This window comes from Orbicella faveolata, unplaced genomic scaffold, assembly GCF_042242905.1.
Source record: "Orbicella faveolata isolate gen_17 unplaced genomic scaffold, um_ofav_v1 contig_14, whole genome shotgun sequence".
NCBI classification, from domain to species: domain Eukaryota; kingdom Metazoa; phylum Cnidaria; class Anthozoa; order Scleractinia; family Merulinidae; genus Orbicella; species Orbicella faveolata.
Window position 1 is genome coordinate 3,011,825 of NW_028301541.1, and position 12,913 is coordinate 3,024,737.

The window sequence follows — 12,913 nt, forward strand, 5'->3', positions numbered from 1 at the left end:
GCTCTCTCTTTAAACTAAACAGCGTTGGGCATCAATGTGGACATGCATTTCGCTGGCCAGCGTGATTAATTTGTGACTCTGTGAATTTTCCGTTCTCGCCGGAAGCTAGGAAACCAAATGTTTCTTTGATGAGGGGGCTGTCTTCCTATAGGATATAAATTGGAATTGTCTTTTTTACCGCGCCTTTTCAGAGTGTAGAATAGCTCGGGTGTGATTTGCCAGTAACTAACAGAGACCGCAATCAACTACCTGTTAACATTGAGGAACACTAAGAGACCTTTTCCCGTGGACCCCATGGGGAACCTTCACTGATATGTGACCGAGCTAGGACTGGAGACCAATCAGTTCAAAGATGGCGGACGGCGGACGGCGTGAGTAAAACTGGTTGCAGATAAATAATGGATGTAGATGACAACAAATCAACTAATCAAAGCTGCAGCAAGCTTAGCTCAAAAAGGAAGTTTGACTCGGAGACCAACGGATCGAAGATCTTGCGTGCTGAGGGTTTTTCTTGGTGGACATCGTTATTGTTGGGACTAGAACCAAGCAATTCTGGAACCGTTATAAAACGCGCTTGTGTTAACGAAAATATCACCCACAAAGCAAAGAAGTAACTCTCGATTTGTGACCTGCATCAAAAGAGATACAGAAAGCTTCAGACACGTGTTGAATGATTTTCTCGTGTTATGCGAGCGGACTATCTACAAGGAATTTTCGGTGACAAGGTTCTCTAACATAAGCTTATAGCTTTCATTTTGGCAGTATGAATTCTGCTTACGTTTATGCGTAAAGCTGTTCCTCTCCTTGGAAACACGTACTGAATTTTAGATATAAGCTTACATCTGAGCAGTAGGTGGCATCTGCTGCAAGAAGGGCTATAGAAACAGCTGATGTGAAAGACTTGTATATTATTAGAGTCATTTAAGAGGCCCAGCTTACTTTGTCATGTCTACAGCTGGAGAGGTTTCTAGTGCAGAGATCAACTACGATGCCTCAGTGGATCTCCCTGAGCCACCAGAAAAACCTCTAGATAGTGACTGTTGTGGAACTGGCTGTACACCTTGTGTGTTTGACATTTATGATGAGGAAATGTTAAGATGGAAAAAGGAATGTGATAGAATAAGAAGTGGAGCAACTGACACAGATTTACAAACTGGAGATGATATTCAAGTTCTTTCCACTTCAGAGTTTCGATCATTTGCACTGGACTCCATCACCACACTGACAAGAGATTCGTACTTGTACAGATTTATCATTCCTGGAAACAGAAAGCTGGGATTAAAAATAGGACAACACTTAATAATGAGGTGAAGCTCATCTTTGTATTTATTTTAAGTGTTTTGAAGGCTGACTGTTTAAAAAATAACTTTATTTAACATTGCAGCTATGTTAACTGGGGACACTATACCCTGTCAGCAGTTGGTTTTTCCCACGCCAAACTCATTCAGTGTAGGAGAAACAAACTGATCGCAGGGTAGGGACACTACAAATGAAGAAAAAAGTATCGTGAATTGAACTGAAAACTGAAAACTGAAGACTACCACTACTTTGTTGTGGTTATTTCATTGTCTCATTTTAAAACCCAACGCAAAGGAAAGTAAAAATATCCAATTGAAAGTGGTATGAAAAATTGCATACTAAAGATAAACTAGACCACAGCCAATTAAAAAATATATTGCTCTCAAATACTGTGTTGTACAGAGATACATTTGTTAGTTTATTTGTTTTTTAGATCTGCAATTTTTCACACAAGAGCGTGGTTATAATCATTCAAGATGATTTAGATGGTACTACGCATGAGCAAACCATTATTTGTGGGCACTTATTTGCAGGTCATTTGGTGGGCTCCTGGCCGATGAAAAGGAAGGAAAAATGCACCAAACAATAATGGCAATTTTTTTTTTTTTTTTCTTTACAGAGGAAAACTGGAAGGCAAGACTATTACTCGACAGTACACCCCAGTAAGTGATCAAGACTGTCAAGGTCACTTTGATATGCTCATTAAGGTATTTCTCTTTTGGAATTTTCACATACATTACAAACTGTGTTAGTAATTTTTTTGGACAAATATGTTGTAAAAATAGTCCTCAGGTTGTTGTTATGGTAAAACATTTTGCACAAGAAGAAAACTGTGTTAGTAATTTTTTTGGACAAATATGTTGTAAAAATAGTCCTCAGGTTGTTGTTATGATAAAACATTTTGCACAAGAAGAAAAGCTCATAAACCTGAGTACAAGAGAGTTTTTGTGTGTGACGGGATTGGTCAGAGCCCAAGCAGGGTGAGCTCATGCTTTTAGCCAGATAGGAATCCAGGCATCCTGTGGACCTCATTTTTTAAAGGAAACTGTATTATTTTTGATTTTCACGTGTTACCTCATAAGTTGTTCATTTGAGCAGACCCTATAGCACATTTTGGATGCCCACTTTTCAAATCCTGGCTAAAAGCCTGGGTGAGCAGAAAGCACTGATCACAATGGAGACTTGACCTGTACTAGGAATCGTGTAAGAAAGGCCTCTGGTCTATGGTTGGAGAACTCCTATATAAGCTGGTGTTGATAGGTTGTGTTTACTTTTACCATGGTAATTCTAATTGTAACCATCGAAAGCAACAAGCATGGGGGTTGATAAAGAGCATGTGACAGTACTTACAAAGGTTTCACTTTTAATGTAAGGCAAAATCATTTTATTTGTATTTCAGGTGTACCCAAATGGAAAGATGTCCAGTTATGTAAGATCTTGGCAAGTAGGTGACATTATTGAATGGAGGGGGCCTTATGGAAATTTTTCTTACATTCCAAATCAGGTAATAAACGCATGTGATATTTCACTGAATGATTGTTTATTAGGGTCAATTTTATAAGCATTAATTAAAAATATTGATCATAATTTTTGATTATATTGAAACAAAGCAACGAAATGTATGTCATCAGAGGCAAAAAATGTTCTCAGTCTCCTGGCTAAACAATTTGGCCTTAGAAGGTCAATTTGTCACTAACCCTCCCCCCCCTCCCCACAAAAAATTTTTTTTTCTCCATATGTTTTCCATTTTAGAATAATGACAGAGTAAGCTTCAAAATTGTTCTTTCTTTTACTTCATGGTAATTTTAGATTCATTCTGTCAGTAACTTAATATTTTTAAGAAGATCTTATAGAATCTAACAAATTTCGGGGAAACTTAGGCAAAAACTTATGAAATTTTGAGACGAATCTTACAAAATCTTGAGGAAACTTAGAATCTTTGATACAAACTCCAAAGGAGTCTTGGTCAACAATTCTGTATAGGCCTGTGTTTAGGACAAAGGACTATGGTGGTCGCGCTTTTTCATCTTGTGCACTCACGCATTGTAATGACCTTCCATTAGACGTGAGGAGCGCCACGTCTATTGATATTTTTAAAAACAGGCTTAAAACGTTTTTATTTAACTTTTAAACATATCAGTCTAGTTCTTTGTTTAGTTTTTACATTATAATTAATTTATTGTAAAGGTTTCACTGGATCCTAAATTATTACTATTTTTGTAAGAGCACTGAGATTCTAGTGATGTAATTCAGTAGAAATAAATTATTATTATTGTTATTATTATTATTGTTATTATTATTAACATCTGGAGTATGTTACACATTTTTGAAGGGTTTTTCTCTGTTGTTTTCAGTATCGTCATCTTGGCATGCTAGCTGCAGGTACAGGTGTTGCACCAATGTTGCAAGTAATTCAAGGTATTTTGTCCAATGAAGATGACGAAACTTTCATCCACTTGGTCTATTCCAGTCAAACATATGATGAGATCTTAATGAAACACACTCTGGATGAAATGAAGGCTTACTGGAACTTTTCAGTGCTGTATGTTGTTAGCAAGGTCAGTTCTAGTGATAAACTAAATGAAGCTGAATCCTAATACAGAGCACCTAGTCATTCTGACAATATGCTTACTTTCCATTCAGCTCTTTGAAAATCTTTCATTACCTTTCTTTGTGGCTGTATTTGTCATTGGCAATTCTTAAATCTTTTTGGTTGAATACAATTACTATGATTCCCTGCGGGCATCTCTCAGAGAGGGAACTTGGTATTCTCTACTGTACCAAGGCTGATGTTGTTAGATAGAGCAGTTTTCAATTGAGTGTCGAAAGTAATGCTTTTGGTTTTACTATGGTTTGAGATTGGCTGAGTTGTTCAACCTTTTGAGTAACTGGTTGGGTTTGGTTTTACGACACTCAATTGAAAACTACTCTAACGGAATCCCTTTCAGTGGAATTACTGTTTATCCATCACTCATTACCACAAGTATGTGCATGGTCTTCAGACAAGGGTCTAGTTTGTCTTTTCAATTTTTTAGAGGGATCCTAATCCAAAACCTAACTTTGTTTTTGGCAGGAAGTTGAAGCTGACCAATCAAAAGTCAGGTACGGAGATCACGTGTCTTATGGCAGGATTACCCGAGAGCTTGTGTCACGTGAGATGCCTGAACCGTCACGTGATGTACACGTGTTGATCTGTGGAACTGAGTCATTTGATAAGGACATGATAAACTATTTAAAAGCTTATGGGTACACATCGAATATGTATTTTAAATTCTAAATACATGCAGCGGAAAACGTTCTTTTGAAAAGGAATTTTTTTTATCTATAGACATACGCAATTCGTTTTTAACTCTGAACATACTTACTTACTTACTCATCCTCTTCATCCCAGCTGGGACATAAGGCCACAACTGTAAACGTGGCCGTAATAGAACAGTGGCTGTAGAACACGCGTTGTGCTTAGACGACTAGAGATTTTGCAAGTGCCATGTACACGCGGTCGTCACATCACATTTTATTAGGTGTCTTAATTTTAGTTGAAAATTAAATGGAAAGGTGCTTCTTTATGTCGAGTGAGTTAAGGATAGCTGGAAAGTCCTTGTGTACACGTCCCCTTACCTTTCGTAGTCATGAAAACACATTTTTGTTGAGCCAGCATACTTGTTGTGATATCTGTCTTTATCTTTCTTTTGATGTAAGGAGACAATTAAAATTGACTGAAGCTTCATTTCTGTCTCAGTGTGCAACACATTTTTTTTGTGGTCAGTGGTAAAGGCAAGACAAAAGGCCATAGAAACGAGGTTGGCACTCAGGGATCAACCCAGGGTCAGGTTTTGACTAATTCTGGACTTAATCTCAACCATTACAAAACATTAGCGTAAAAAGATTGAAATTGAATCGTGGATGAAATTTCAATCGCTTAAAGTATTGTAATTCGAACCGTGTGGGGTACTATCCAGGGCTGGGTTGTTCAAAGCCCGATTAAGCTAACCCAGGATTAGCGAGAATTTTGATTTCAGTTTTGTTTGTTTTGTTATGTATGTAACTTTTTAGTGAGGTGTTCTGTTTATATTGTTTGCCCTTCAGTTTTGATCTGTGGTAATCTCAAACTAAACCAAACACTAGAGGTGAGAAACATTTTCAAACAAGAAAAAATAACACTTCAGTTATCGTTTAATCCTGGGTTAACGTTAACCGGCTTTCGAACAGCCCGGTCCTGAAGCTTAGGCCCCATCCACACTACGCCAGAGGAATTTGAAAACGAAGCTTTATTTCTACGGTTAGGCCTTCCGTCCACACTAATATTCAGTCCACACTTTTATTCAGTATTAAATACAAGGTATTAGGCATTATGTTTTAGGTTTATTTTTAGCTGACGAATTTTTACCGTGGATAAATAAAGATTATCTATCTACAGCATTTATCAACTATCGCGAAAACGGAGCTTTTCATTGACGTTCTTCAAACCGGAGGAATTTGAAAACGCCAGCTTTTCGTTTTGTGTGGACGGAAAACATTATTGAAAACGGAGCTTTTCGAAAACAACGGCGTCACGATAATCATGTGATTTCTCTGACCAAGTGTTCCTCAAACACGAATCCAAAAAGACCGATAAATATTGCGTTCAAAAATTCCTCCGGCGTAGTTTGGACGTGAAACATTTGATGCATTTTCATAGTGAAACCTCCGTTTGAAGTTCCTCCGGAGTAGTGCGCATGGGGCCTTGAAACACATGCTCCGATAAAGCAGCTTGCATGCCGCCTCATAAAGCACGGACCTCTGGTTTTCCAGCCAGCACGAACGATGGCTAAATATAAATCAATTTGAAAAGAAAAATCAGATAAACAATAGCGCGACCAACAAAAAGATTTCGCGAAAGATGCGTTGTAAATTAGGTACCTGTGTCAATATACAGACGCACATCGATAACGACAAATCTTTCAAGCATTTTAATTAGTTCTTTAAAACTCTAAAAGATATTGTCACGTACTAAAAGACTATCTAGAGTAACAACAATTCTTTCGCATAATTGCACGTAGAAGACATCCAAGAATGTTGATACAAAATGAACCAAAACGAAAACAAAGTTACGTGTTCGAACTTCATGCTATATGTCAGATCCCTACCAGAGAGGTGTGTCGCATCAGCTCCAATGGAGAACCATATTACACCGAAAAAAACCCTATAAATCCGGACTGAAATAATTCACTTAGCTATACTGCAAACGGCAGGAAGTCTTACTGTATTAAGGCCTAGATGTGACTTTTGGCAGCGAACATTGCCGGACTGAGAAATTCACAGTAGCAGACAGATGACCACGCCCAGGGGTGACCACGCATCTCAGTCGTGCTTGGGTGTGGTGCAGATACAGTCAATTCAGACCCCTTTCAATGGAGTTTAGACTAAATATCACAACCCCATATTTTAACTGTCATCCAACTGACGAAGACATTTTTCACTGTCAAAGGTGACCAAAAATGGCTTGTTAAGAGTTAACCACCAAATGAATGCTAGACGAAAGAAAATGAAACGCCATGTCAATGGCTAAGTGAATTACGTTTTTGCGCTCTTAGCTTATAAGGAAAAATGACTTCCTTCTTTTTATTGTCATTCTATTGTCGAGTATTCCGATTATTCTATCGGAGACTCTAATTCGTGTTTTCGTGTTGCTGTTTTTTGTTGTTTTTTTTTCACCTCATGGAAGATACGACTTAGATCACCACTATAGCCTGCTACTGATACTGATACTTATTGATTGTTCCTACATTTCGGTACAAAATTTTCAAGGCATTTACATTCAGATATCTACTGCAGATCATAAGCCCCATGTCCTTCAGAAGATATTCTAAGGATGTGGGTTTGAATCATAACATGCAAGATTTCTGTATTATCAATATTTTTCAAGCCTTTTTAAGTATCACATCCCACAAAACGAGATTACTTTATTACACATTCTGAAGATAGGTGACATTAATCTTAGTAGAGTTGAACTGGTTTATAATGCGTTCTAAAATCTAACAAAAATGTTTTCTATGCCAGGCTAGGATTGATTTTTACACTAGTGACATAACAACATAAGACATAATGGACATAACGGCATAACGAGCCTATGTCGCAATGTGAACATCGACATAAAGGCATAAGGAAAAGATCAGCTGTTTTCCTTATTTCGTTATGTTCATGCTGTTATGCTGCTATTTTTATGTCATTATGTCAGGATGCGAGAGTGGAATCGATCAACATAACACGAGCACAGGACAAAGAAAAAAATCCCGAGTCCCCGACAGGAATCGAACCCATGATCTCCCAAACACCGGGCACTGGCGCTCTATCCACTGAGCTACGAGAACTCGTGGAGAATAAGGTCATTTAACTGAGTTCATATGTGACAGGCGTCCTGCATACTGCTAGGATCAACCCTGACGAAGTCATCGTGAGTAATGATAAGTGAATAGATGGCGAATTTGAAGCTCGGCAATGAAATGCGAAAGGCGAATCGATCATCATGTCACGAGCGTGGGAGAAAGAAAAAACCCGAGTCCCCGACAGGAATCAAACCCATGACCTCGCGAACACCGGGCGGGTGCTCCATCCACCGAGCTAGCGTATTTCCTTCCAAACTATCCCACAGCGTGTACAAAAAACACACAGGCGGGAAGACTGTCGGTTCCGTTCCATTCCGAAATTTCCGTTATTTTTACCTGATTAGAATCGAAGGCACCCTAGTGTTTTGTTCTCCGTCTAGTCTCAAGATTTAAAGATTATTGCTCGTACGTCTAGATCTCCTGCATTCATTGAAAAGTTATTCTAAAACAAACAAAAGCCTAAAGCAAAGCTTATTTTAATCACGAATAAAGAATCTTGACGTTTTTACTTCTGTTTCTTGTTTTACAGTTAAAAAACAATTAATTTAGAACAGCTAGAGTCACAAGACCTATGATAGAATATGTGGTTGCTTTTGGTATTTACTAAAAGCGTTTAGAACATGTAGACGATTTTCTGTAGTTTCAGCTGAAAGTGTTCTTAGTAAACGGAGAAATATCTCTGTCATGTGCTGTTGAATTGTCTATTGCGCGCATAAGAAGTTTACAGTTCAGCATGACTATAAGAAATATTGGAATTTAATCCAGTGTAAACAAGCTACTATATACTGTATGCAGTTATTTTTCGTTTACGCAATTAGAATAAAAGCCTCTGTCAGGACGTGATCTATGATTTAACGTGAAGCGATGACTTAAAAACACATGAAAATAAGAAAATATGCAAATTATGCTGAAGTTGCCGAAAAAGTTTGCATTATCGCTTAGTTTAGATATAAGATACCATCAAAAAATAAGCCTTGTGATCATTCAACAACATATCAAAAGACTTAAATTTTGCCGCCATAACCGATTTTAGACATTGTATTGAGGATGAAATAAAAATTTCTCATTTGCACGCGTGCTTCTGCGTTCTGCCTTAAATTTAAAGTTCAAACGCTGCTTGTGCAGGCATCCTGATGGGAGAACATCAAAAAAATCTCCTGTCAACAAAAAGGAAAACTACGATTGAAGCTGTCTTGGTGAGAGAGAGAAAAAAACATTATTTCGGCCCAAATTGTTGAATTAATCTTTTGATCTTTAAACGAGAAAAACAGATGCAAACGCAGTCTTAACTTAAGATTACATCAGTTGTTGACATAATAAACTCACCTTATGGTTGTCTTGTTCATTTTCAATGAAGCTAGTGTACTCCGCGCCCCCTCTCCCCTGAAAAAAAAAATCGATTTCTTGGGGGGGAAGGGGTGGATGTACACAGAGGGAGGAAATGGAATAATAAATCATTTTGATCAAGGACGAGCTGGAAAAGAAATAAAACTAGCTGTATTTTTCGGGATGTTGTAATTCAGTTTTAAAAAGTCTTATTGTATTTTCCACTTCAGATGAGTTTCAGAAAAATATAATTTAAAATTTTTCTGAAAACCCAAAGTCGCTATTTGGTAAAAAAAAGCTTTGTTGCTCTGTTGAAAAGTCTGACAAGACGGGACTTTCACTTCGAAAGTCCCGTCAGGTGATCATACCTGTATAAACGTTAGCACTGGGCACTAGTCATAATGATAATAATAAGTAGCGAAATACTTAGTCTAAGGTAACAAAAAATACTGCTACATTCTTTCAAAATTCTTACATTCTCAATCTGTTGTTGCGTCACTTCATAGACTCCTTGGGAATCAACGCAGGAAAGAGGACAATTTTCAATCTTTCAGCAACTCGACTCTTTTAAGCAAATTGCTCGTGCGGTTTCCATTACATGACGCAATACGTATATCAGAATTCCGAAACATTGCTAAACATGCCCTGTATTACATCAAACTTGTTTGGTAGTTGCGAAATCTTAGCTCGGCCTTAGAATACAGGTTTTCACTGAGAACTGATTGAGGTGTTGCTCAGTGTGGGAGAAATTAAAGGTCTCAAAGCGAACGTTAATTGCCTAATCAACTGATTTTACTACAAGTACATACGGCATGTTAAAACTAATTACCGTTTGTTCCTAAATTATTTCATCAAGCGCGATTATATCATATCATTGTGGAAGAGAGGTGTAGTTTGACTCTAAAGATGTGTTTCATCGCCGCTCAATTACTCCACCACAACAGGCAAATTGCCCTGTGTATTGTTTTCTTCTCCAAAAATCACTTATTGTAATAGCGCTATAGTTCCTTGCCCAAAATAACACAGCCTCTAAAATTGCTGTGAAACTGGAGCATTTTCACATTGTAAATGTCAGTACTTTCATTAGGAAACTATACTTCTATTTGATACGGGAATCTTTGATATCCAAACATTCCTTGGCCTTTACACACGTACACGTTTTTAGCTTCAGACCACACAAAAGCGCGGGAACTCAGAGTAGGGGGGGGGGCAGGGAAAGGGGGAGGGGGAGGAGTGGGTAAAAAGTTACTTAACCGAGTCCTGATCCTGACCGATTCAAGATTGTCAAATAAGTATTGCCGTTTTGATTCCAAATAATTTAGGAACCATTACATAGGTCTTTCTTAAAATGTTTGTTTTGAAAAGCGCTGAGCTGAAGGGAAGATATTTTCGACCCATTCCAATGCTGTCAATCAGAGGCGAGGCCTGTTTACATTTCCGATCGGAAAGAGAACAGAGAACTTGGTCGCGGCAGACTTGGCCGGGTTTGTTTTACATCTGTCAGCACCGAATAAACAATCAACACAGGCACTCGTGGATATCTACACATCAGGTGTTTAATTACGCACCTCATCAAGTTTCGTGCAATCTAAACATCAATGTAACTGCGGGGTTATCAGGCGAAAAACGGAACGCTCCTCGCCTCTTTATCTTCCGATACTGTTTGCTTTGGCTACGTTTTTTTTCGCCCAGTTTTGCCGGCGTACGATAAAAAGCAAAGCTGTGCTGTTGAGTAAAAGTTTCCAACCGCCTGTCGTTTTCCACATCATGGAATCGTGGCATCACGGTGTCGCGACGTATTTGATTCTAATCCCGTGAAGTTTACAAGATTTAGGAGCTAGCTGGTTTTCCATTGCGTATCCTTCACCGACGTGGTAAGCCTCATCTAACTTAACGTTTGCCAAAAGATTTCTTTTCTGACGGAGAAAGACAAACAAAACCCACGCAAAAAAGCAATTTTTCATCTGCGTTGTCCCATTGAAATTCGGACGAACTTTCTCCGCAGCTAGCAGAAGACACTTTCCAGTTTGCGAAGCTAATGGAGATGGAAACAGAGGAATCGGGCTCGGCCCAAATGGGGAATGATTTATCCAAAGACGTTTACAACCCAGCTTTAGTGAGCATACAAAGTGCGTGGTACTCTTTCATCCTGACTCTTGGAGTGATAGGAAATATTTACATCATACTAACAGTTTGGTGCCGCAAGGGAATGTCTTCCACCATCAACTTGTTCATCGTGAATCTGGCTGTCAGTGATCTTGGGATCTTAATGATCTCTCTTCCAGCCGAGTACATCAAAGAATACTTCGCGTGGCCGTTTAATAAACTGACCTGCCAGATTTTCAGCCCGCTTAACGAAGTGTTTTTCTGTGTCTCGATACTTACACTCACCGTCATCACTGTAGAGAGGTTTCGGGTGATTTGCAGACCATTCAAGCCGAGACTGAACGAGAGAGAAGCCAAGATTATCATCCTCATCGTCTGGTTAGTATCATATCTAACCGTTGGTTTTCCGATGTCGTTCCTGATGGTAGTGGAAGAGATCGCCAATTGTCGCAAGTGCTTGCCTATGTGGCCAAGTGACCTCCATCGGCGATTGCACACTTGTTTCATCGCTTCTCTCATAATCGTGCCTTTGTTTATTACGGCCACGGGCTACGCCGCCATTGTAAAGAGCATGAGGAAACAGAGCGCGCGGATCCGCGCGAGAGCGAACTCCATCTGTAGCGCGACCGATACTTTTCGTAGTGACATGTTCCTCTTACAACAGAACACAAAACTCATCAAGATGCTCCTGCTAATCGTTGTTGTTTTCTGGATTTGTATGCTGCCTCTAACCCTGCTGGCACTGGCGATAGAGTTTGGAAGCATCGACCCAACCACTAAAACAGTCGAAGGGCTATATACCTTTAGCATCGCGCTATTTTTCAGTAACAGCGCTTTCAATCCCATTGCCGTCTACATCATGAGCTCAGAACTGAGGAAGGGAACTTATGCTCTTTTTCACAGAATTTCAAACTGTTTAAGCCGTTACTTTTGAACCTAACATAAAGCAAATAAGAACAAGTACGATGTGTTATCGTGCTCGAGAACATCTATTGTTCTGTAACATGTTCCGGCCTATAGCCGCTGTAGATAATCGCTAAGTGTTGTTACAATTTCTTTCTGCTCGTGTTGTAGTATATACTCAGGTTTGTTGTTGCTGTTGTCAGATGTATAAATTCTATTGTAGGAACAGCCGTCAACGGCAATAAAGAACGCTACAAACCACAGGGGCGTATTAATTTAAATTAATGGCGTTTTTTTTCTTCACAAGCGCTTGTTAATAATTTCTTTTAACGAAGATCGTTCATGATTCATGATCGTGATCAGGCGGCCAATTGAAACACGTTTAGCGATTTAATCAAACCGCAAAGCGACCGAAAATTTGAGAGAAAATTGATTATGTAAGGAGATAAAATTCTTTACAGATTCGATTGCCTTTCCATTGATGTGCGCATTGTGTTTACAGGAGCAGGATAAAGGAAATGTAAGCGATCGGACGTTATTCTTAAGCTTTTAATCAGCAATATGAAGGGTGTAAGTTTCGTTTTTTTGTCCTAATTATCCATCAATCAATCGATAGGACCAGAAGTTTTCAGTTGAAATATATATACATTTATAAAAAGAAACACACGATGCTATGGAAAAAAAACATTGTTACAGGATATCTGTTTGAACAAGTTTAAATCATTTGACCTCTCTTCAAAAGAAACGAGATCATAAACTATTTGTTTTTGCTTTCGTCCTTATGTTCTTTTGCATCGCTCGCTCGCTCTCCGGATTTTTTGGGTCGCTTTTTCTTAGGCGGAATATTTTTTGACAGTTCTCCAACCCCACCCTATCACAAATGTAGTGGTCCATCCCTGAGTTTGAGTAATACC

At 38.8% G+C, this 12,913-nt stretch overlaps 2 protein-coding genes across 2 annotated transcripts; both read left to right on the forward strand.

Moving 5' to 3' along the window:
• Nucleotides 1–328: 328 nt before the first annotated feature.
• LOC110069376 (NADH-cytochrome b5 reductase-like) lies at nucleotides 329–5,026 on the forward strand. The gene is made up of 5 exons (XM_020776895.2): nucleotides 329–1,307; nucleotides 1,919–2,006; nucleotides 2,699–2,803; nucleotides 3,654–3,857; nucleotides 4,373–5,026. The coding sequence occupies exons 1-5, from the start codon at nucleotides 946–948 to the stop codon at nucleotides 4,574–4,576; spliced, it is 963 nt and encodes a 320-aa protein (XP_020632554.2). The 5' UTR covers nucleotides 329–945; the 3' UTR covers nucleotides 4,577–5,026.
• A 5,512-nt stretch (nucleotides 5,027–10,538) lies between these two features.
• On the forward strand, nucleotides 10,539–12,260 carry LOC110069412 (orexin/Hypocretin receptor type 1-like). The gene has a single exon (XM_020776941.2). It carries the CDS (start codon nucleotides 11,029–11,031, stop codon nucleotides 12,028–12,030), a length of 1,002 nt encoding a protein of 333 aa, XP_020632600.2. The 5' UTR covers nucleotides 10,539–11,028; the 3' UTR covers nucleotides 12,031–12,260.
• Nucleotides 12,261–12,913: the final 653 nt, after the last annotated feature.